The following is a 25,071-nucleotide window of genomic DNA, read 5'->3' as shown; positions in this document are numbered from 1 at the left end:
GGAGGCAAAGGAATAGTTCCAGTTTTTAAAAATTTATATGTGCTGCGGAAGTTATGAGCTGGTGCGCCATTTCGGAAATAGAGATTCTGCCTCCCTATGAGATCAAACGCATCTAGAAAACATCCAGAATTTCAGTAATAATGGACCAAAACTTAAAGCTAAAACGAACTTGTGGACGTCGGTGATGAATTAGCAATAAATTTTCTCTTGAGCAATAATGATGATTTTTTGGATTATAATTTCTAAAATTGGAAAAGTTTGATTAGTCAGTTCACAAAACTGCGGTGGGCTAGAGAGTTGCTCCCGGAATGAGGCAGCCGAGGCTTATGATGAATAGGCCCGCCCTTCTTCGAACCAGGGAGCTGCTCAGACTGACCAGAAGGGAGTGTAGAGCACTAACAGGGGCCTACACAGGACATTGCAGGCTTAGGAGGCATCTTTGCTTGCTAGGAATTGGAGACGACCCGGAGTGCAGGTGGTGCATGGAAGGGGAGGAGATCCCGTATCATCTGCTCGCCGAGTGCCCTGCCTTGACATGGGCAAGATTGGGAGTCTTCGGAACGGCCCTGATCGATCTGGACTCAGTGCACGGTATTGAGCTAAAAGAGTTGCTGACCTTCTATAGGAGGGGCGGCATTCTGGACGCCCTCCAGAGCGGCCTGGGGCACAACGGTCCCATTTGGTGGCCTAAGTGCTTGGACGCCCTTTAATACCAATACAAATACCAATACCAGTTCACAAAATATACCGAAACTACTTAGGTCTCTTATTCTTGTCTCTGCATCTCCTGCCACCTGAGCTGGTCGGAATTTATGAAGGAAAAATTTGTGTGTTTTTTTTAAATAATCTTGACAGATTAAATTATAGGTTATGGTCTTTGACTATGTGTCGAATAGAATTGTGAGGAAATCCAAGAACACCAATTTCCACTTCTTCACTTGTAATGAAATTTTTTCGTCTATTTCTTTTGCAAAAACTGTTTCATTATTTTTAAACTTTCGATAAAAGCGTAGAAGAAAAATGTTCATGTGGTGGAACGCGCAGTGGATATTGGTTACGTATCGTTGTCTTGTCCTTACAGACGATTTACTTCATGCCAAATAGCATTCTAATATGTAGCTCTTTTCATCATGTGTAAGGACCATTTTTGAATACGTGACGCAGTAAAATTAATTTAAATAATTGATAACAATTGATATAACTATACTAATAATTAACAAATTAAAACTAATTTTTTGACAATTACGTTTCTATTTGGCAGGGCTGTCACTATTTTGCACAGCCTTCTATGAACAATCCTTACTAATCGATAGAAATAATGATTTCGTTTTTGTTAAAAAAAGGAGACGAAAAAATTTTATAATAAGGGAAGACGTGGAAATTGGTGTTATTATTATTGTTTCTTAGGCCCAAATAAGACAATAAAAGGAAAATGGAGTTTTATTTCGCATCCTCTCATACCCATCTAATCTAAGTGAGAAATAATTCGGTGATTTATAAGATTTTTTTGTTCTGTTGGTGATTTACGTTAGGTTAGAGTAAAATATATAGAGGGTGGCCCATTTAAGAAGAGTACATTCTCCTTATTCTTTCCTGTACTCTACACACTCAACTATTTTTCTGTTTTCACCACGGTAATCAATGAAAGAAATTTTTCTAATTTAACCGACAAAGTTACAAATGATAAACACTTAATTTAGATCAGCGGGTATACTAATAACACCGCTGGGTCATTAATTTTAGTATTCTCGATGCCTCATTCGCTCGTTAGAGATATTTCGTAATTTTCATCTAACTAAAAAAAAGCGAGTCTCCATATTGACGGGCGAAATAAAATATTCGCAAAAAGCGAAGCAAACAACAACCTGTGGAAAATCCCGTCCCCACAGAGCTTTTAAATGATTCATTGAAACGACGAATAAAAAAACTGACGCTTGGAAAAAATAGTCTATTGGATTTTGAGCGTAGTTAAATTCAATCCGGGCTTTCGATTGATACGAAATTTAAAAAAAAAAAAACGACGACGCGGTTGAATAAACAGTGCGGCAATAAATTCGGTAGAATTTTGGAATTACGTTTGCTTTTAAATTTGTGCGTTGTTGTTGCCTCTCCGTCGCCTCCCACAATCGAGCGAGTCTCTTGCATTTTTGTATGCGGAGTGATTAAAATTTTCGCATTAATGACGGGAATATTCCGTTGCTATTTCCAAAAAAATTGGCTAAAAAAGAAAACCAATTTATTATCAAATTCCAAAAAAGGAAATTTTTGATATACTTTTCAGATTTAAGTGATACTAATTTTTCTTATGTCTATTAGAAATTTTAAATAAATTTAATACTTTCTTTATGATTATATTGTCTATACAAAAATCCGGAGCAATAAATGCGTCGTCCACATCCGTACGTAGAAAATTATTCCATTAAACCAGATAAATTGGGCAATATTTTACATATGTAATAGAAGTACTAAGCGCGTTTTAAAATTTTAGTACGTGCTGTATGGAAAAGAAAGTAGAAGAAAAGTAGCACATAGTATACAGCTTTGTTTTATATGAAATCTATACCATTACATAGATATAGGGTGCAAAAAGGGAATTGTCGATTTTTGAAAAACCACAAGATTTTCCTTATTATATGCATTCAATTGTTCAAATTTTCGGATTTATCCATAAGTAGAACAAAAATTGACTTCGACCGTACATAACATAGTAGGCCTCAATTTTTTTACGCCATTTTTAGCATCTCCATATCATTTTACTCGTATCCTGAAATTTTGAACATTTTAGCTTCTATAACAAACAACAAATTGTGGTTTTTCAAAAACTGACATTTTCCTTTTTCATCCTGTATCTAAGGAAGTCGTTTTGAAATAAAACAAAGTTAGAATATTTTTTAGCATATGCTTCTCTTCCATCCATTTAACGACGTTGTAGCTCTTACAGTTTCTAATATCTCCTTTCATGCTGGACCTCCTGTATATAGTCTCAATAGTAATGACGATATTAGTAAAATGACGAGTATATCATCGACATTGATTCCAGTGATAAGAAGTTGTTTTAAGGTATCAATTTCAGTTAACGAAAGTCCTTATTTTCTACCTACATAATAAGCCAAGATTTAAGTTAAATGAAAATGTTGAAAGATATTGCAGAATGACTTGAATTGAAAAAAACACCATATTCAAGTCCTTGGAAGTGGACTGGTCCAGATGCCGTAGTAGGCTTTGACATTTTCATTTGGTAGCTTGTGAACACTGAAGATAAGCTCTCACTGTTATCAGTACATTGACAAAATAGAATTTACGGACTAGGTAACTATCGAAGAATCAAAGAAGTGATTCGGAACACTTAAAAAAGTAATACCGTAGATTAAAAAGAATGATGGAGTTCTGTTTTGACAATCCCGGAGAACATTGTAAACATATGTTACAGCTTATTGTTAATAATTGAGTCATTATTGATGTAAATCTTTTCAATTTATTCTTGTTTTCTCATCAATTTTATTTAGAGAATATGTTTCGTAAACGAACCAGCGGGATTTCTATCTGATAATTGGATAATTCATTACTAAAGTAATTTTTAAAGGGCAGAGTAGCTCACAAGCAATGAAATTGTCTTTTACGTGAATATGATCGGTTAAATAAAAATCAAATGTAATAACGGCATGTAATAGGGTGTTAATGCAGGACTAAAGAAATCCTTTTAGTTAATTTTTCAAATGGAGACTAAGAGATATGCACATATTTTTTTATCATCTGACTGCTGACTATAGCGTTCTTAGAATGCTCAATTGCCTGAAGGTTTTAAGCTTTAAAGCATCAAATTTTAAGGACTCAAATTAAAATAAAATTGAGCATTAAAGTCAAGGATTTTAAACTACCTTAATTTGCGTTTTTATTTCCGAAATTTACCGATGATAAGCTACCACGCTACAAATAATAAGAGCACAAACCTAAGAAGAGACATTTTCTTACAGTTAAATAAAATCTTAATGTTGAATAAAATAAAATGTAACTCGGTTGCAATAATTGGCTATGCCCGTGTCGAGCGCTTTGCAGCCATATAGATTTGTTCGGTTAGCTAAGATATCGAGATGCGGTTTTAACCATTAAATATTTCCCGAAAATTGAGCTTTTGACATTTAAATCGAATTTACTCTATCTAATTCAGAAATAGAATTTTACTGTTAAAATATTCTAACTACGACCTAAGGTTTTTTGTACAGAATTATTTATTATATTTTGACACCCTCCTACGCGGTAAATTTTGAAATGTTCTACTTCTGACTACTAATCAAAACTAAAGATTTGCAGCGTAAGTTAGTTAACTTAAGATATTTCAAATTTGTTATACTGAGGAATAAAAACCCTGTGGGTGTCAAAATTTAATGAATAACCCTGTGCCGCAAAAAATAAATGTTAGCAGACTCCGGGCAATGGTAATTGATTTTGCAGCAGTCTTCATGGCGAGTGATCCTGACGCTGGCGAACGGGACAAACGCCTAATGAACGGCTTTCCTCAGTCACAGCCGTTTCACTTAATTGCGTGGAAATAGCATTAATTTCCTTTATGAAATTAATAGGTCAAATCAATAACAATAAAGGCGAGCACCGCGCGGACTCTCCGCCAGGATATTTTGTTAAATTATCGGTGGTATTTGCATGAATATTGTTTCAATTGGTCCGTTATGTCGGGTATAATTGGATTAAGAGCGACGGAGAGTCCGCGCCTATTGGTTTGGGAGATTATCGCGCTCACACCTAACTAAACAGAGCGTATTATGTGTGGATGCAAATGGCATTCGGTGAGCGCATTTTTTGAATGCCAACATATATAAAACCAAAAAGGTACCATATTTGAAAGTTTTTCGTGTCCCGCAAACTCCGAAAAATATCCCGAGCTTAAGTGGGAAGTTCGTAACGGAAACAGTGATGGACAAATGAGTCAAGTTATAGTGTTGGTGTGATGGTATTAACTTGAAGGGTATGTTATATCTATACTATCTTTGAAGAATTTAAAACCTGTAACTTCTTCTTGAGATGCCAATCCATTCAGTGGATGTTAGCGACCAGATGCTGGAATTTGTCTTTGTCTCTTGCGGTGTTTATGAGGCCTCTTATAGTCTTCAGATCCGTCCATTGTCTGATGTTTCTCGCCCATGACAGCTGCTTTCTACCCATGTTCCTTCTATCTGTGTCCCAAGTAGGAAGTTTTTGTTTTTTTAATGGTATCAAGCAAATCCCTCTCATTCTGCATCCAATTAAGTACTTCTTCATTTGTTACTCTATCGGTTCAGGGTATCTTTAAGAGACGTCTATATGTCTACATTTCTACATTCTATTTATGCTGCCGGTATTCATGGTCCACGCCATAGAGCAAAACAGAGCACACACAGCATCTTGCTTAGCGCAAACGTAGTTGCAGTAGGATATCTCTGCAGCTCAGTATGGCTCACATGGCACGTGCGTTCTCTATTCTTGTTCTAGTTTCCCTTTCAGGGTTCCAGTCTGCACGCAGCCAACAGCCACGATATTGTTGAGTTGGTTTTCTACGCTGAGTGTTGCATTAGCTTATATTTGTTTGTCTCGCCTAATCTTCCATTCCTTGTTCGGAGTTTGCATACCTTTCATTAAAAGTCTCTTCCGAGTACATATTGAATAATAGTGGCGTGAATACACATCCCTGTCTTACGCCTCTACGAATACGTATGTCTTCAGTTCTGATGTTTTGTGTTTTCCATACTTTTGATATTCGTTCATTTCGTAAGCAATGAAGGACATGGAACACATCGTTTTTAACATCGAGACAGTTCTGTGTCAGTACTCGTATGCTGAACAGTGCTTCTTTGGTGCCCATTCCAGCTTTAAACCCGAACTGATTTGTACTTATATTACGCTCGCGTTTATTACATTCTGCTATGTAATATTTTCAGGAATATCTTAAGAGTGTGATTCGTTAGTTTTATTAGCCTTTGGTCATTACAGTGGCGTACATAGCTTTTCCTTGGAAGAGGGATGACGGTTGAACTGTCAATCTGATTCCGAACGATGTTTTCCACCTTGTCTTGTGGTAATTTCCACTTGTATTGGGTGGAAGGCAAAACCATCTATTGATGATTTTAAAGTGTTATTCCAGACGAAATTGAATAAGTTTGTCACCTTCTATCGTCTCACCTTTTCCGATTTTGGCGTTGAAATCTCGCTGGTTGATATTAAGCTCATAGGCCTTAGTTGTAAATGAAACCATCAAAAATAAAGTTCTTGTGTTAAAGAGTAGGTACCTCTTCGATTCTACATAACATAGGACATTTATGAATAAACTTCAGATTGACATGAATGACAGGAAAAGTTGAGTTCACTTCTATAGATTTTCTATACAGTATGGATTCACTTGGAATACTGTTAAACTGATATTCGACACTGATTGGAATTATCTAACTTGGTTTTCTTGTTTTCATTAAAATGGGAAAATTGTTTTGGATGGAATTTTTTACGCATGATTCAGTTGTGTAGTCAGATTTATTCTTAAACTCACAAATTTTGATATAAAAAAATGTAAAGACAGAGATATTTTAAATACAAATCAATATGTCAACTTTCTTACTGCAATTGCCTGATCCAATATCCATGTTCAAAACCCCATTTACCAAATGTATTTTAACTAATTATCATCGCCCTATGATTTATATTATGATGATCTCCCGGCAATACTTAGGCAACTTCGAGTGCCATCGAATTATCCGCAATGAAAAGCCTTATCCTACTCTTTTTTTATTCAATATTTTCTGTAATTGGCTCACGTTAGCTGTTGGAAATAAACTGATATTTCTTATAAGAGAAAAAATATACTTTAGTTGTCAAAAAGTTGTGACATTTATTAATTATTATTTCATTATTATTATTTTCATTCTGCTCTCACTCATGTTATTCCAAAATATGACAGTTATGAGAAATTTGTAATATACTGTTAAAATCATATAACATACCATAGTGGTCCCTTGCAGATTCTATGTAAATGGTACCCAAAATAAAAGCAATCAAATAAATTGAAATAAAAGAGTGAAAACAGACCAAAGAAAATTGACAATCTTGCTAGAATCCAAGTCTGTAACATGGAACTGGGGTTTTTAATGGTTGAAATTGATATAAAACAGCCAACAAGTTGCAGTTTCTTTGTTCTTTTGTTTTTATAGACGCACACTTGTTGCGTTCAGTATATTCCACACACCCACAAGCCTATTAAGTAATGAAGTGCATTTTAAATAGTTATAATGTGGTTACATATTTTTGATAAACTAATAACAAGCTCGGTTATTAAGCTGGCGAAAATTATTAAAAGACATACAGGGGATCCATTTAAAACAAAAAAAATCAATTTTTTTATTATTTATATCATATTATTTATTTCATTATATTAAATTATTGTAACAAAAAAGTCAGCAGGTGAAGCGGAGACTAGCAAAAATCGTACAAAATATAAAACATGCGATTCGAAGAAAAGCTATTTTTTTCAAAGAAATATCCGCAGGGACTGTAATAATATTTACAAATCTTGTGGTTTCCTCTTGATAAATGGAACTTACTGACTGACGTTTTGCCAATTATCCTGTTGGCTGCTTCAGAGCATATCTAAAATCGGTTTTCATTGCATTCTGTAACTGCCTATATACTCTTTGAGGGGGAGGAGCACATTGTTTCGGATGAAATATTCCAATCCCGACCCGTGGCGCGGTTGTTTAGAGATTTCTATGACTGAAATGATTACACGCAATAATTTTAGTTTGGTGTCACGATTATGTTTATATTCCTTGTTTAACTTCGGCTCCCTAAGTATACAAGGTCTACTTGCAGTATAGAGTAGAATTCCAACAAGTTTCATTTAAGCACTGAAGAAGTTAACAAGATGATTGGTGATTTATCAACAACCGAGCCACGTGGAATCTAGAAGATTTGTAAATTGTATGAGATCACACTTTGTACTTTAAAAAAGAAATATTCATCCAATGGAGCTTAATATAAATTAACGGTCATCAAGCTTACATTGAAAAGAAGAAATTGAAAGTATTGGAAACGAGGGTGGATCCCTAAATGCCATTTTCGAAGGTTATATTAGACAAATACCACTTCGTCTTGGAAACTAGAGATTATGAACTGGCTTATCTGTTCCTTGTAGATGTTGGATTGGAAGAACACTTAACAAATGAATGAATACCATATTTACATTTAAAATGAAAGATGTAAAGTAACTTTTATATTAAAACACTGTGAAAGTGATGTCCAAGGAACCGGGGAAAAGCTCTCCATGATGTCATCGAAAAAGAAGAAATAATACTGGATCTTGATAACGTGGTTGCTTCAATGGTGGAACCTATCATAACAATATTAAGACTATACGGGTCAATATAAAATTTGACTTTGATGTTAAAGAATTAAATTTCGATAATTTGGAATTTTGTCTTTGACGGATCGAAGATGTTGAAAGATTTTTGGACAAGTGGAAAATCTGGTTTTGACGTTATATTTCTTTGGAGCTTTAGATTCGAGGTCAATGATGTTTTGAATATAGGGAAAGACAACAATGGCAAGTGTGGCATTGCTGTCGGTTTCATTGCTATTAGAAGGTTGTGGTGAAGTTTATTTGTGATGGACCGCTCAATAGATTTAATGTGGAAATTATTAGAGAGAAAAGCAGAGGTAATGTGCTTTAATTCTGGGTGCAATGACTCGGACTGAGATAGTTTTACGTAAACAAAAGAGTTTATAACCGATGATTTTTGGACCGGATTGTAATGTGACAATGTATTAAGGTATCGGTCTGTGTGCGTAGGTTTTCTGTAAACACAATTACCCAATATTAGGTCCGATTTTCTTTTGATAAGAATATCTAAGAATAGGTAGTAAATAGTAAAACGTATGTTCGAGTTTAAATGTCTAAAAAAATCTACTAGGGTCCTGAAAATGAAAATGAAAATTTTATTCGATAGAACTAAAATTCTCGCATGTAATCAATTCTTCTACCAACGAAAAATCTATAAGCAACCCAACAATCTTAACCGCTACTCATGTCTCTACCTGTGGCCCATATGGGAATCAGTCATCAGAGCCGGTGTTTATGCCCCCATTTAGACCCGCCACCGCCCCTCCCTTTAAACAATATATAAGCAGGCACAGAGTAAAATGCGAGCCAGTTTTAGTCAAGCTCTGAAGAAGGAAGCCAACAGGACGATTCGCGAAACGTTAGTTAGTTCGAGTGAAATTTTATAAAAAGTAAACAGCTTTTCATTTCATGTTATTTTTTTTTTGTGGTCCTTTTTTGTATTTCCAATTTGTTTGTCTGTTCTTATGTTGGTTATCTCTTTATCTCTTTTCTTCAATTTCTGGTGAAACTAATTCTGACGGGGCAAGCAGCATCGCAGAAAATAATTACTATTGAAAAATTTGTCAAATAAAATATAAAAAATATATATTAGCCTGCAGTTTTTTTAAGTTATATAAACAAAATAATAGTTATATACGAACGCTCTCGACCAAGACCACTGTTTCTTTTTTCCCAGGATTAGGGCCAACTTTTTCTAAGCCTATCTGTTGTAGACCTCTTTTTTATGCGTCCCTCAATTCCGCTCTTTAAATCTCTCTCTCCCTTTAAACGTGGATTAAGAAATATTTGAGTTCAACGGAGAGCTTAAAAAGAAAAAGAGATATAAAATTAGAGAAGTCTGGAATAGAGATAGAGAGACTTACTCCAATATCCGAGAGAAGTGGGAAAACCAGTAATAAGTAATCCTGTGCTAGAACAAGTAAATGTACACTAAGGAAACCTGTGAATATCAAAAGCGTTTAATGATTCTGCTGCGACTTTTTTTAAGGGAGTAAGTGACATTATCAAATCCAACATTAATATAACAATTTCTTTTTATAAGGAGAAAATAAAAAAACAATATTAAGGTATTTCCAAAAGTACTTAAAATGTTATATTTCGGTTAGTTAAATTGAAAAAATACTGTTGGTTTAATACAAGGTGATTGTGTACTTGGAAAAGCGTTTTTTTACGCTTAGGGAAAATTGCACGTTAATTTAAATATGGACAGATAACACTTGCAAGATGTTATTTAAAACATTTTGGATGAATTTGACTTGTCAAGTTACCACAGGCAATTGTCAAAAGCAATGTTTTTATAAAAAAAAGGTATTTTGCTTTAGTTTTTGTGCATATTTAGCATCATAAAATAAACTTTAGGACAAAGAACGAAAATTCTTTTGTAGATGCGTGTTATTAATAGGCAATTAATTGAAAATCATGTATATTGTATATATGCATATATAAATTTTATTACGTACAAATATTAAACTCGGTGATTTTACATTTTTACTTATATAGAACCAAGTGGTTCTCCCTACATTTTATGAAAATAAATACCAATGCCAAGTTATTGTATATTTTGGTTGGCCTCCTTATTGTCCTTTAGCACGTATAACGTTACGAAATAAAATACGGTCGTCAAAAAGCTAACGCTAAGCGGCCATTTTGCGCGGTGCTATCGTAAGCCGCGAACCGTTTACTATGCAAAATTATTGCTATAATTCAAATTAGCGCCAACGACGCCGGAGGCTGCACTTTTTTACAAACCTTAAAACCTATCTAGCCGTCGCCCGTTCTCCATAAACCGTCCAGGTGTTTTCCGCCGTTACGGGAAACTCATATTTTCACCCCAAAGGGCCGTTTCGCGGCGGTGCACGACAAAAGCTCGGTTAACGAACGCCGCGGGGTAAATAATAGCAATTAAATCTGGGGCCAAAGAATTGCGAGCTTTAAAACTGGATAGATGTTTAATGAACGTATCCTCGTTTATCAGCATAAATTTGAGTTTGTTTGTTGAATAAAGATGGATCGAGCCGCCTCGAGAAGAATATGTTTCGCTGGGTCGCTGTATAAATCACCATTAAAAAGGGTGCCGGACTATTTTCCGGTAATAATAATGGTGCGGCGCACACTGGCCGACAAATAACATATTTAATCACACAAGATACTTTTATCCGCGTAACCGACAACCGTTCGGTTAACCGGTCAACACACACGAACCTTGTTCACTCCAAAAAGAAAAAGAAGAAAAATTGATGACATTTTCAAACCAAATTATTGAAAGGAATTTTTGAATATTCATTTTGGTTTGACATTTTGCCTTGCCACTCCGCGAGGCAGATGATCCATATCAGCGATCGGAACGTAGAAGGGTGCTTCGACTCCCATTTGTAAAATACATAATTATACACCGATCTAGCGTATGGAAAGTATTACTTCACCGGGTCAGTTTAGTTTCCCATGAATCCGAGTCACTTTGAACATTTCCGGGATTTTACCGATTTTCGGAGATATTTCCCACCCCTTGAATTGTTACGTTTGTCAATTCTGACCGTCATGTCAGTGAATGTATCCGTGTCGTTTTTCCAAAATGTACCAAAAAACTAATGGTCGTAGAAAAAGTATAGTATGCAACACGTTCAGTAAACTTTTTAAGTCACTCCGCTGCACTCCGCTCGTGCCAAATAAACTCGTGAGTCAAATGACGTTTTCTGTAATGGTATATTATGCAAAAAGTGCGGTAAACGGCATTTGTCTCACGAGTTTTTAATACATGAGTGAGTTAAAAAGTTTACCGAACGTGTTGCATACTCTACTTCGTTCTACTCTCGTCTGTAAAATACCTAATTACACACCGATCTAGCGTGCGGGAAACGTCATTTTACCACGTCAGTTTCGTTTCCCACGGATCCGGGCCACTTCGGACATTTCCGGGATATTACCGCAGGGATTTTGACGTTTGTCAATTCTGACGGTCCTGACAGTGAATGTATTTGTGTTTTTTTGCGAAAATGTACCCAAAAACTAACGGTCGTCGAAAAAGTATAGTATGAAACACGTTTGGTAAACTTTTTAACTCACTCCTTTATTAAAAACTCGCTCCACTCGTGTCAAATAAACTCGTGAGTCAAATGCCGTTTACCGCACTGGTTACATAATATACTATTTTCTGTGACCGTTAGTTTTTGGGTAAATTTTCGCAAAACAACACGAATGCATTCACTGACATGACCGTCACTGACAAATATCAAAATTCAAAGCGTGGGAAATATCTCGGAAAACATCTGATTCCTCCCAAACCCGTGCGGTAAAATCCCGGAAATGTCCGAAGTGGGTCGGATTCGTGGGAAACGAAACTGACTTGGTAAAGTGACGGTTCTCGCACGCTATATCGATGTGTAACTACAGACGGGAGTAGAAAAATGGCATTTGACTTACGAGTTTACCAAACGTGTTGCATACTATACTTATCCCACGAGCGTCACGAAAAAAATTACAATTTAACAAATTAAAAATAATAACAGATCCTCAAATTATTAAATTTTGTACCATTCAAACATAATATTTATTTATCGTTACTTACGCTTCTGATATTGTCGTCTCTTTTTAACTGAGTACGTTTGACAGAGAGAGATGTATTATTGAATATGTCATATAAACAACGGAATACGTAATTGATCATCAAGTAGTTTATTTAAAGAAAAATACTGTAATTGTAAGAAAAATCATCCAAGGAACTTTCAAGAGGAAAGAAAAAGCAGGTCCTAACCTTCAATTTTGTTTTATTTGTACTGATGAGACATGGATATTTGAAAATCGTACGATTGGTCTTGCCGAGATATTAATATAACAACTGTAAAAGCTACTAAAGTTCATGTACGGTATGTAAAAAGTCTGTGGGAAACTTTAATTATAAATGCCACTTTACTCACCGACTAGTTCATTAGATTTTAATTGTAGCTGATAGCACGTAGTATTTAAATTGTCTGATATATTGCATAACATTTTTCTGGGTATTAGTTTTTTTGTACATTTTTGCACAACAACAAGAATACATTCGCTTACATGACCATCACAATCGTAAAAACTTCAAAATTCAAACCCTGTGGTAAAATCTCCGAAAACATCCGATTGCTCCCAATCTCGTGCGGTAAAATTCCGGAAATGTCCGAAGTGGCCCGGATTCGTGATTGACATGGAAAAGTGACGCTTCCCGCACGCTAGATCGGTGTGTAATTAGGCGTTTTACAGAAGGGAGTAGAAAAATCTTTTGGAGCAAGTCTCGATGAAAAAATTTTCCTAAATTTGGCCAGCCTGTACATAAAGTTTAAGATGCGTCAACCGACTCACATATGCAATATGCGATAAGCCTGGTGATCTTGCGTGGCGCGCTTAACTCTACTTGTTGGAGGAAGTTTTTAGTAACTGTTAAAGTATGTCGTTTGGAATTGTGAAATTTAATCTTGCAGTTGCAACTGATTGTAAATCAACTAGAGGTGTACTGGGATCAACTGTTATTGTACCCCAAAACATAACGAATCTGGTAAACGCAGTCTTACGATTTTATTACTGATTTCAGCGAGTCCGTTTTTCTTCTATATCTATTTTTTATTGACAACAGTAACTGACGATAGCCCATAAGCTCTAGTTGACCACTTAATTGACTTTTTACAGGAGACATTGCGGAACGATATTTTCATTACCCCAAAGGCAAAAAACTAAATAGCTCAAAATAATTTCTTAAAAATTAATAATGAAGCCCGTTAATTTTTTTGCGAAATTTAAAAAAGTTAGTGGTTACTATACTTCAGGCAGGTGAACAGTTTGTACGCATGCGTTGGTATGTAGAATATCATCTATTATCCGAATCTGTAATAAAATGATAGCATATTCTATTTGAAATTCTAGGACTAGCAAAATTTTTGGTCCTGTTAATCTTCGATTGGTAAGGCGTAGTAATTTCCATCTCAAATTATAATCAAAAAGTGACTTACTTGTGCGATTTGATCGAATCTGCCAAACAGCTCGTTCAACGTTTTTACCAGATCGGATGCGGACAGCTGTTCGGACAAGGGGGTAAAATTAACAATATCCGCGTAAAGGATGGACACGTTGTTGTGCCTCTGGACGTACATCTCATGGAAAGTCTGCGCCTTGTGTTCCTGGCATGCGTCCGCCATTTTCAGCATTATGCTTCTCTTTACCTGGAAACAAAGGTCTCGCTGTAATGATAGTTTCGAGAACAAGAAAAGAATTATATGAAAAAGATATTTCAAAGGCGTTGCACGGAGTATTGTATCCACAATACAATGATTTCACAGACTCCATAATCATGGTTATAGGACGTCATCACCTAAATCTATTTTCACGTCCGCAGGAATTATGATATTGATATTGATTTTTTCTTTCACACTTTTTGAGTAACTGGTTTTGTAGTAACTGATATGCTCGAAAATGAATTACATTATTAAAAATTAAAATTATATATCTCGGCCTTCTTTTGGCTAACATTTAATAATTTCAATGCAAACAGTACTATTTACAAATCTTCAGGATTTCTTAAAGAAACATCGAAAACAGTTATAGGTTCTCCATTAGCACCAATCATGGCGAAAATGTTTATGAAATCCTTTGAGAGGACACCTTCCATCCAAAAACGCTACGCTGATGATAACTTTTCTATTTGGCATAGTCGTCACCAATCCCTAGGGTTTCTTAGCCATTTAAACTCTATACACCCAAACATACACTTTAGCATTGAATTGAAAACTAATAATAATCGATTATTATTAGACATTCTTATCAATAGAAAACCAGACCTAACATTGGGTCATTCTTTTTATAGAAAATATACCTTAATGCATTTTCACGTCACCATTCGGTTATCAGCTTTTTTGTTGCTTACAGAGCAGTAAAACTATCAACAACCGAGTCACTGGACCCAGAATTAAAATGTTTTACATCTGCTCTTCTCTTTCTAATTCCGTCACAAAATACACTTTACCACAAGCTTTCAAAGACAGTGAGTCCAAAAGCAATCCAACACTGAACTGACATTTAACATGTCACTGACCACATATCAAAAGTTCAAAAGAAATATAACGTTAAAACCAGATTTATCTATTGTCCAAAAATCTCTTCATTCATCTTCGATCCGTCAAAGACAAAATTCCGTTTGAGAGGCCAGCAATTTATAGCATTCCACGCATATACTGCAAACAATACATTGGAGAGACGGTACGAAAAATCTCAACTAGGCTCAAAGGATATGATATAGCCTTAAGACTACGACAAACAAACTCATCAGCACTCGCCGAACACAATCACGAAATTCAATTCAATAAAGCTAAAATTCCTGCATGTAATCAATTCTTCTACCAACGAAAAATCCGAGAATCTACAGAAATATATAAGCAACCAAACCATCTTAGCCATGACTTAGGTTCTTACCTTTCACCAATATGAGAATTAGTCATTCGAGACAACGTTTATGCCCCCTCAAACAATATACAAGCAGGTACAGAGTACAATGCTAGCAAGTTCCAGCTAAGCTCTGAAGAAACCAACAAGATGATTGACGAAACATCAGCAAGTTTGGTTTAACAACAACCGACGCAGAAGGAATCCAGAAAATTTGTAAATAGTATTACAGTACTCTGCGGGAGTCTTTTGAAAAGAAAAAAGATTCAAACCTTAACAATTAATTAAAAGTAATACATTACACTAAATCAAATTTGTAGTTTTAATATCAACAAACCTGCCATAAGCAATATGTAATGCAACCAACAGATATTCTTTTTTCTTTCGTTTGTTAACTCCTAAAAATACTACAAACCATGCTATCTAAGGACAACTTGCAGTTAGAATAGAATAATCATGTCTTTGTCAATGAATACAGGATTAAAGGTCTACAGGATTTAAACCACCACCACCCGTTGTTTGTTTTTAAAATTGGTTCAAACAAATTTTTGAGTATCTCTAATGATGAAATCTACTGTTTTCTAATTAGGATTACCTGAATCTGATTTGGCATGCTTATGTATATTATTATGACAATAGTGAAGAGTTTTTCCTCACTAGATCTGAAATGAACCGAAGTGAAAATGTTTGCCACTAGAAAAATGCGATGTTTACAGGATGTAAAGTTGCTGTTTGACCAAGTCGCCATGAAGAAATAGAGAAATCTCGAAAAGCTTGTCCATTGATCGATCTTGATAACGAATGGTAAACTCTTTAATAGCACCAAGAGAAGAAAACAGTTCCTTAGAAGAAGAAAAAATATATAAGGTTTAGTAATCTGTAATAAAAGTTATATTAGGAATATCATTGTATTATTACAGAGAGTGCAAGCATATTTTGACATCCCAGCACATGTTTTATGCGTTATATCAAAAATATGTTAGATGCAACAGTTGTAGAGGTTATATTTTATTTACTTAATTTATTAGAACAATTCTGGAAGTTCAGAATAGACCATATAAATTTGGTAATTACAATTATGGGTATAAACCACAATAGATACTTTAAGTGCCTCTCACTACTTGGACATGCTTACCATATATGTGTCTATAATCTTTATTATCCACATAACAAAACTTATCGTCAAAATAAAATTTCCATTCCATTTCCACCATGGATATATAAAATAAATAAATTAATACTTGATCACTGGAAAAATTAAAACTAAAGTACTATATCGCTTTTGCTTATCATAACCTGTTTGATATTAATATCAAGCACATAACATGAATGAAAGCAATTAGAATTCGGACTTAAATCTAATAAGGGCATGGGGCTTTTCGGTAAATTTGTGTGGTTCCCTGCAATTACACGACGTTCAAAGAGCACAAGCACAGTCCATAGAGTGTGGCCAAAACGACCGCTTTCTGGAAAAGACGGGGCCCTTTGATATGGGGTTAGTATTCGGAAGCAGATTAATTTTGCCCATCCGGCACAGAGGCGATGCCTTGCGGCCAGAAAACGGATTTATCTTTATATTTACCGCGTTCATTGGAAAGTCATTTGAATGTTGATGATCGTGGCGTACATTTAGATGGGTTGACCGAAAAGGCATTTTGATTAGTACATATTGGTAGAAATAGATTAGTTATTCGGCTCCGTACATAATGTCTGTCAATGCCAGTAACAAATAAAACTATTGAATTAACAGAATTGCAGCTCAAGCCTCTAGTAACTGATCTTAATTACTCTTTCCTTCTTTTGATAAAATTAAAATATAGGTAACACCAGAAACGCTGTAAATCTGCATTTGCCAAACATTAATTTAATTTAAAAGGCGGGTGAAATGTTTCTCCTAAAATTGCATTATCAGACCAATACATACCACACATATGGACAACTATGTCAGAATCGTATCAGTATCAGAAAAATCATGTGAATTTTTCAATTTCAAATGAAAATGGTGACGTGTTGTCTAGTGGGAAGGCTTTTTCAAGAATCGCACGAAAGCAACTTTTCGAAATCGAATCGAAACACTTTATACTGACAAGCTAAACTGCTTAGAACTAGCAATCTAAGATTTCTCCTCTAAAAAGGCTTCACATCCGTGGAGATTAGTTTTACTTTTGGCATACTTATATTTCTATAAAAATTATGAAGCTTAATGAAACTCCAAATTTACGTTCTTCTGTCAAAAGGAAGAGTTACTCTGTTTTTTAAACAGGCTCAGTGTTGTACCATAATCAAATTATTTTTTTTAGCTATCTCGTGATAAAACATCATCGTCCATTTATTTCGTCAACATGGAAACCAATTCAAAGCTTACAATAAATTGAAACACTCCCGACAGTAATAAAAAGATGCCGGCAAAAGGTTTCGCACAATCTCACGCAATTTTCATGTAATATTAGGTCGAAAAATGTTTTTTTTTTATGTTTTAAAAACAAAGCTTTTACTGCCCGCTTTTTGTTATTTTCGGGACTTTTTCAATTTAGTGTGAATTGATTTCTTATAGTAACGAGATAAATATGTATATTTTGACATTTGTAAACACGCCGCCTGGCAAAATTAGTAGAAAATGATAGTACATCCAATAAAATTATTCAAGCAATGTTCGATACAAACAAAAAAACTAAATTTTTGAAAAATGACACCCGAAAAAGAAAGTGATGAACATTTGTGAGGTTGTTTTATTGGCATATTTATCAGAAAAATATCGATATAAGAAAATACTTAATAAATTAAGAGCGTTCATGAAGAAAAAATCAATGGAATATAAAGAAGAAATTTATATTATATATATATATATATATATATATATATATATATATATATATATATATATATATATATATATATATATATATATATATATATATTTATAGTTATATTAATTGATTACATAATTAACAAACAAACAATCCTCTTGATTGACATTCCAAACACCTAGGCAAGCAATCCATGCATTCATAATTAAAGAAAAAGAACCGTATCAGAGACTCATTATAGTTTAATTGGTTGAAAAATCTTACAATGCCAAATAATTTTGGAAAAGTTTGCTAAGTTGCTAAGCGGAGAAAATGCAAAATGCGTTCTTTGCATTTTTTGTCTGTTTTGTATAAAGTAATTATCAAAGCACCTTCCCGTGTTCAATTTTATAAGGAAAATTGTCCAAATCAACAATAACTCGTTGGGGAGCTCGGTGAGCAGCTGCTGCGTTTTATGCAGCGAAGATCTAGACGAGCCATCTTCTGCCGCTCTAACAAATGCAAGAACTTATTTTTAAACCTAACAGTGATAGAAAATCTAATATTTATAAAAACAAACTACTCTCTTGTACCTACGGCACTCACCAAATTGGAGGCTACATCTATTTCTTTGAAAGATTCAGACGCAGCTGCGGTTATAAAAAAATTTGGTCCGTAATTGAAAATAACGCACGAGTTCAAAATCCTAAAGAATATTTCAAAAGCTGTCATAGGCAATTTCACTAATTTAACACACTTAATTCCAAAACTAAAATGCTGTCCGATAACTTGTGTTGAGCGAAGTTTTTCTATTTTTAAACATTTGTTTAAAAATTGGAAATTTGGAACTTTTTGAAAAACACTTAATTATCCATTGTTTTTACAACGGCAAAGATTAGTTTTACGAATTTTATATTGTGCATGTTGCTATCATCTGAATGGATCAATGGTATTGTTAAATTATAATATATACATTTTTTGTATGATAAATAATATATAGAAGGATACAAATTATACAGAATTGTATAATTAAATTATCATGTGATGTGAAAAATTATTATTGCGTTTTTTTTTTTACTTTTGTTGGGAAATCCTTAGTTTTGGTTAAGAAGTAGGTAAATTTTGATTAGGTTGAAGGGTTGAGCAAGTTCTAACAGGGGTTATTAATTTGTAGATCTGTTAAAAAAATTAAGTTTTATAAAAAAAATCATGAAAAATTTAATTTGAAGGTAAGTTTAATTTATTTAAGCGGGAGCTTTAACCCCCCTCCCTTTAAAAAAATAAATAAATAAAACATTTTGATATTAGTATTATCATTTTTTTTATAATCACAAATAATTTTTGTCACAGTAAGATTTCTTTGTTTTTTGGATTTTATGTTTTGCAATTCCAACACTTACGGTGGCATAGGTAAGAAATTATACGATTTCTGAAGATCGGCTTTAATTATAAACAAATAGACTTTATTTAATATAACCTTAACGATCATAATTTTTCATAATAAAAATGCATATTTGCACATTTTATACATTTCAATTTTATGAATTTAAATGCGCGGTGTTTCTGCTTCTAGTAATGCTAATTAGGTGTACGTTTAATATTAATATTCAAAAATATTTTTTGTTATAAAATGTTATGATATAGTTTGTCAATTCCAACGTAAACATTTTAGTCCGCGAGCGTTAATGCAAAATGAATTTACCCGAACAGGTGTGCGGTGGCGAAATTATCCGATTACTAAAGCGCACTTTTCGCGGTTTTTACTAAATTAAAAACCCGGGACCGTTCGGGAGTTAAAAGTTTAAAACCCATTTGCAGGTTTTCGGGCAAAGCTCATTAGTGAAGAAGAGCAAAATTTTCACGTTCCTACACAACGTAAAATTAGTTTGGAGAAGTCAATTATTAAACTCGCATAGGAGCCGTTTCGACTTTAAATACGTTGCTATGCTTAATACGTTCTAACTTTTTAATTAATTATTTTACGATGTCACCCCTTACAAATAAATCTGCTTAAATTAGTTTGAAGCCTTGCTATTCGTCTCTTTTTTTTCCAGCTCCGATAACATTTTTTAAGAAGTTCAGTTATGGAGCTGCAAGTATCATTAGAATAATAACAATCATGATAAATAAAAATTCCGATAAAGAAATGGGGGTTGAAATAAATCATTTCATATGATGAGTTTATCCTAAAAAAAGTGCCGTCTCAATTAGCTAATAAAATTCGATTTGAAACCACAAAAATCTAAACCTCTTAAATCTTAGCCTCAATGCATAGCTGTAAAATCGAATCCTGATATAATCGTTTTAAAAACAGATGAAGGAAATGACCACAATTGACTATCGTTAACTTCAATATAATCTCTTGAAGGTAACCTTAATTTTGCTATTACAGCTTCTTCTCTATTAGAATCAGTGAAAAAAATCTGTCACCCCTCATGATTCCAAATTTCTTCGTTTCTAGCGACTCCTGGTTCACAAAGCAGGATTACCCCATCGATCTATTGTTAGGATATTTTTCTTGTTACTGGCAAATTTATGACCAAACATCAAGAAGAACTATATATTAATATATGTATTCATAACTCTTCCCGGGTTCTTATCTGGTCTACAGCTCAGCCAGAAAGCAAGACTTAACCGGCGTCTCCACCGACGGTAGTGTTATGTTCGGTGTTTCGTACTTTTGTATACAGTGACTCGAAGCTCGAAAAACCGCATAGTTTGTAATTCTCCTTCTAATATTTAGTCAGGCCTCTCTCATAACGGCTTGTAGTCTCCTGGGTATTGATTCAACTAATTTTCTAGCATAATCCGGGGAAATTGTGTTCCATACTTCAGTAATTTTTACTTTTGATTAATTCTTGTTATATTTCAACCACAAATTTTCAACTACATTTAAGTCTGATGACTTGGCTGGTGTCTCAATAACATTTGGACAGTTTTAAAGGACCCAACTGCGAAATGACGTGCGGTTTCGATCATTGTCATGATAAAACCGATAATTGTTACCCATACTTAATTTTTGGGCAGTAGCAACCAGATGCTGTTTTAATATATCCAAATAGACATATTGGTTCATATTTCCTTTAATGAAATGCATATTATCTACTCCTGCAGATGACATACATCGGCAAATATTACTGAATTCCAGAATTTCAAATCTTTAGCGAATTCCAATCTCACGCGTCTATTTCTTTAGCTAATGAAAGGCCGATTTCGAGCAGTTCGACCATGTAAATTATTTTTTTGCAGGATTCGTCGAATTGTTTCACGGTTACACCTTTGGCTTTCTTACAATCCATCTTTCCTCACGTTCATTGAAGGTCTTATTTGGAGTTAACCTTGACTTATTCTCTACCCTATTTTCGTTACGGTAACGTTTAATGATACGCTGAACAGTTGACGGAAATTTATTTACCATTTTGGCTATGTCTCTCTGGCTGTACCTATTTCTGTGATGAGTAATAATTAAATTTCTCTCAGAAATTGTAGTCCGAAGACAAAAAGACAATTCTTTAATATTAACTAAGTAAGGCATATTTAAGACAAAAAGTAATTCCCACTTTTTTAGAAGCCTCTTAATTTCAATAAGTTGTTTTTTTCCAAATAAATAGACATTCAGCTGTGAGCCACTGTATGTCCGGCATCAAAAACAGTGCTCCAAGCATGGACTTTTTAGACTGCAAGATCTCTTTAGATTATTTTCTATTTTATGTGTGCCAGTTTCGAACTTTTTTGAATCCTTGTGGTCGCTGGATTTGCTCCTGTTAATGCCAGATGCAGATCGCTGGTCAAACTCACCGCCATATCGAATTCTAAATAGCATAACCCCGTAACCAACTTAAATAACCGTTGCTTAGACGTCGTTTCCTTCCGAACCTTAATACCACATTTTCAACTTGATACTGGTGTTTATTCAGAAACTTGGAAAATTACCAAAGTTTATCATATTCTCAAAAAAGGTTCGTAGCTGAAAATGACAGACCAATTTTTCGGAAATATTGAAGATTATATTAAACAAATTTATCTTTGTTCGTATTCGAAATAAACTCTTCGCAACAACATAGTTTTGGTTAGGCAGGCATTTCTGTAGCTCATGTACTATTTTAATATTATTTGACAGTTAAATTAGGTCCAATAGTGACTATGGCTCCGTGTTATGGTCTTCAATATATAACTGCCTATATAACTGCCACACTCAGTACATTGAGAGGGCAAATCGGATAGGAGAAAAGGTTACTGGAGTATCTAATGTTCAGGGAGGAAGGTTCCTATCCTGAGAGAGGAGTTGATGATGATTTTCGACTGAGAAGATTCGCTGTACTGCCTCTGAACTTACGCAGAAACATTCACTTTCTAGCATTTCTCCACAAGTTAGTTCATTACGGAAGTGAGACTTCAATCAACTATTAATTACAATCCCAATCTTTAATTCCGGAAAAAAAGTTTAAAATTGAGGCTCTGCAGTTTTTTAGAGAAAAAAATACTTTTCTTGACTCGTTTGGCTTTAGAGCTGGCATGAGCTCCGAAAATGCAATACAGGGTGTTTCTGAGTTTGGAAATAAAAATCTTAACGACGGGTATAAAACAATTGGAATTTTCATAGACTTGGCCAGTGGTTTCGATACTGTTAACCACTCACTCACACTTGTGTAATTTATGTGTTAGGGGAATAGCGCATGATATATTAAAATCATATTTAAAAATACAAGAGGTAAAAATAAATGGTGAATTGAGTAAAAAGTGGACACTGGAGTGCCTCAGGGCACTGTCCTTGGTTCTGTGCAATTCTTTGTCTACCTGAATGACCTGGACGTATTACCTACTAATGACAATTTGTGTATATGCTTTGCTCATAACAGGGTTATATTAACCAAGGCTAAATCATCATGGAGAGGATTTTATTGGTGCTCAGAACAATATTTATCCATTGTTTGGTTATGGATGGACCAAAATCGCTTAACATTAAATGATAATAAAACACTCCCCTTATAAGCTTTATATGAAGAACGTCTATAAAAGGATAACAAATAACTGTAGTTATATTACAGATAAAATTAGTTTTCTATAGAAAAGCCGCTTATAATGTTTCCTGTCTTTATCCTTACATCACTTCAAGAGTTGTTTTCCTATTTTAAGCATAAAATAAATCAGAAAAATTAATAAATTTGGAAGTAAAAAAATGTAAATCTGTATGTTACTAAGAAAACTTATGAACGTTTATGTTACATTGATTTCACTTTTAATATATTTTTAATATACTGCTATCCACCAGACTTAGATAACTGTATAATTCAATTGATTTATATTTGATTTTACTATGAAAAAAAAACCTCACTTGGTATGGACATCACCAAAAAATGGAACGGAGTAGATGGATTTTTCTTTTTTTTTTTTCAAAAAATTATTGTATGTTCTCTCTATTTCAAAGTTAATGGTAATTCTATTTTCCATATTTTTGTTAACGTAAGTAGGTTTACCGCTAGGAAACCTTTTTAGAACTACCTATGGGGTTGCAGGCTATTCGCACACCTTGGGATATTTAACGTTCTTGCTCGTAAAGTTTTATGGGAATCTGCGGCAATTCGGGAAGCGATTATCAAAGGCAAACTTTATACTCGGTCGCTATCCGCTGATAATCTACTTATCTTCCCGATGTAATGCTGCAATTTGGCGAGGCTGTTGCGCATATCCACTCCGTCAACGTTCATTAAGGTGACTGGTTATCCGGCGGTTTTGGTTTTGATGTAAAACTGCCAGTTACCCTAATTGGATTAATTTGGAGTGGCGGAAAGGTTCCATTACAGTTGCGGTTTTAAGGTATGAAACCTTGAGGGGCGATAGATATTTTACACGGATAGACATGCTTATCGATAAACCGCCATGTTTTATGCTTTCATAAATAAAATAAATCATCGTATAATTACTGAAGTGAAGTGTGTAAGTGGTATCAGTCAAGTAGATATACTACGTACCTTCGCAAATTGTCCAAACAAATAGTTACTTTTAATCCTACAAAGCCCTAGAAGGGCCACGACATGAAAATCGATATCCAATGTTGAATTTTTCAAAGAAATTTCCACAAGCTACTGTAATACTTTTTAAAAAACTTCTGGATTCATCCTGCGTCGGTTGCTGTTGAATCGAACTTGCGAATCGAATCGACGTTCCGCCAATCATCCTGTTGGCTTGTTCAGAGCTTGACTAAAAAAGTCTGCCACCCCTCATGACTCTAACATTTCTCGCTTCTAGGATTCACGAACCAGGATTATTACTTTGACCTATTGCCAACACCCTTGGTTCTCCAACATATTATCTAGCAAAACACCTGGCTTGTATATTGAAACTGATTCTTAAACTGACTTTATTAAACAATTAATTAATTAATTAATTAATTAAGATATTCTAGTTAGTTTCGAAGCAGTAGTAAAGTCCCTGTTTCCGAAACTCTCAACATTATTTCAGATATATTAAAATCCAAGAATCTGGAACCAAACCTTCTCATCTTAATTGAAAAATGCTTTCCAGGAACATTTTTTTTGAATAATGGTTAAATTTTTGTACAAACTTCGGGATCGGCATTATCACCAGTCAACGCGGTTACGAAGCCTTTGAGATGACAGTCCTCGACACCTTCGATCTAAAACCAAAATTAGGGAAACGCTACGTTGATGATACTTTTGTTATTTGGCCTCAAGAATCCCTACGAGATTTTCTTAGCTATTTGAACTCTATGTATTCTAACATACGTTTTACCATTGAATTAGAAACTAATAATAATCTCCCATTCCTAGAGACTCTAACATTGCACCATTCTGTTTACAGAAAACCTCCACATGCAGACCGACACCTTAATGCATTGTCACATCACCATGCGGCCCAAAAATCATCGGTTATCAACACTATTGGTTTTACAGGGCTCTAGAAGTACCTCAACCCAGAAACCTAAAATCTGCTCTTCTCCAATAATTTCCGCATCAGAAAATACACTTCACCAAAGACAATGAGTCC

The 25,071-nt window shown here is 34.5% G+C and overlaps 1 protein-coding gene across 4 annotated transcripts in view; it reads right to left on the bottom strand.

Annotated features, from left to right (window-relative positions):
• LOC132707383 (adenylate cyclase type 2-like) overlaps nt 1–25,071 on the bottom strand; it is a 359,565-nt gene that overhangs the window by 132,746 nt on the left and 201,748 nt on the right. For all 4 annotated transcript variants that reach the window (XM_060679222.1, XM_060679223.1, XM_060679220.1 and 1 more), the window contains exon 5: nt 13,852–14,061. In XM_060679222.1, coding sequence (XP_060535205.1) covers nt 13,852–14,061 — 210 coding nt within the window. The remainder of the gene's footprint in view (nt 1–13,851; nt 14,062–25,071) is intronic.

The sequence above is a fragment of the Cylas formicarius genome, unplaced genomic scaffold, assembly GCF_029955315.1.
Source record: "Cylas formicarius isolate icCylForm1 unplaced genomic scaffold, icCylForm1.1 PGA_scaffold_9__14_contigs__length_23061073, whole genome shotgun sequence".
NCBI classification, from domain to species: domain Eukaryota; kingdom Metazoa; phylum Arthropoda; class Insecta; order Coleoptera; family Brentidae; genus Cylas; species Cylas formicarius.
This window is presented reverse-complemented; position numbering and strand designations above follow the sequence as displayed.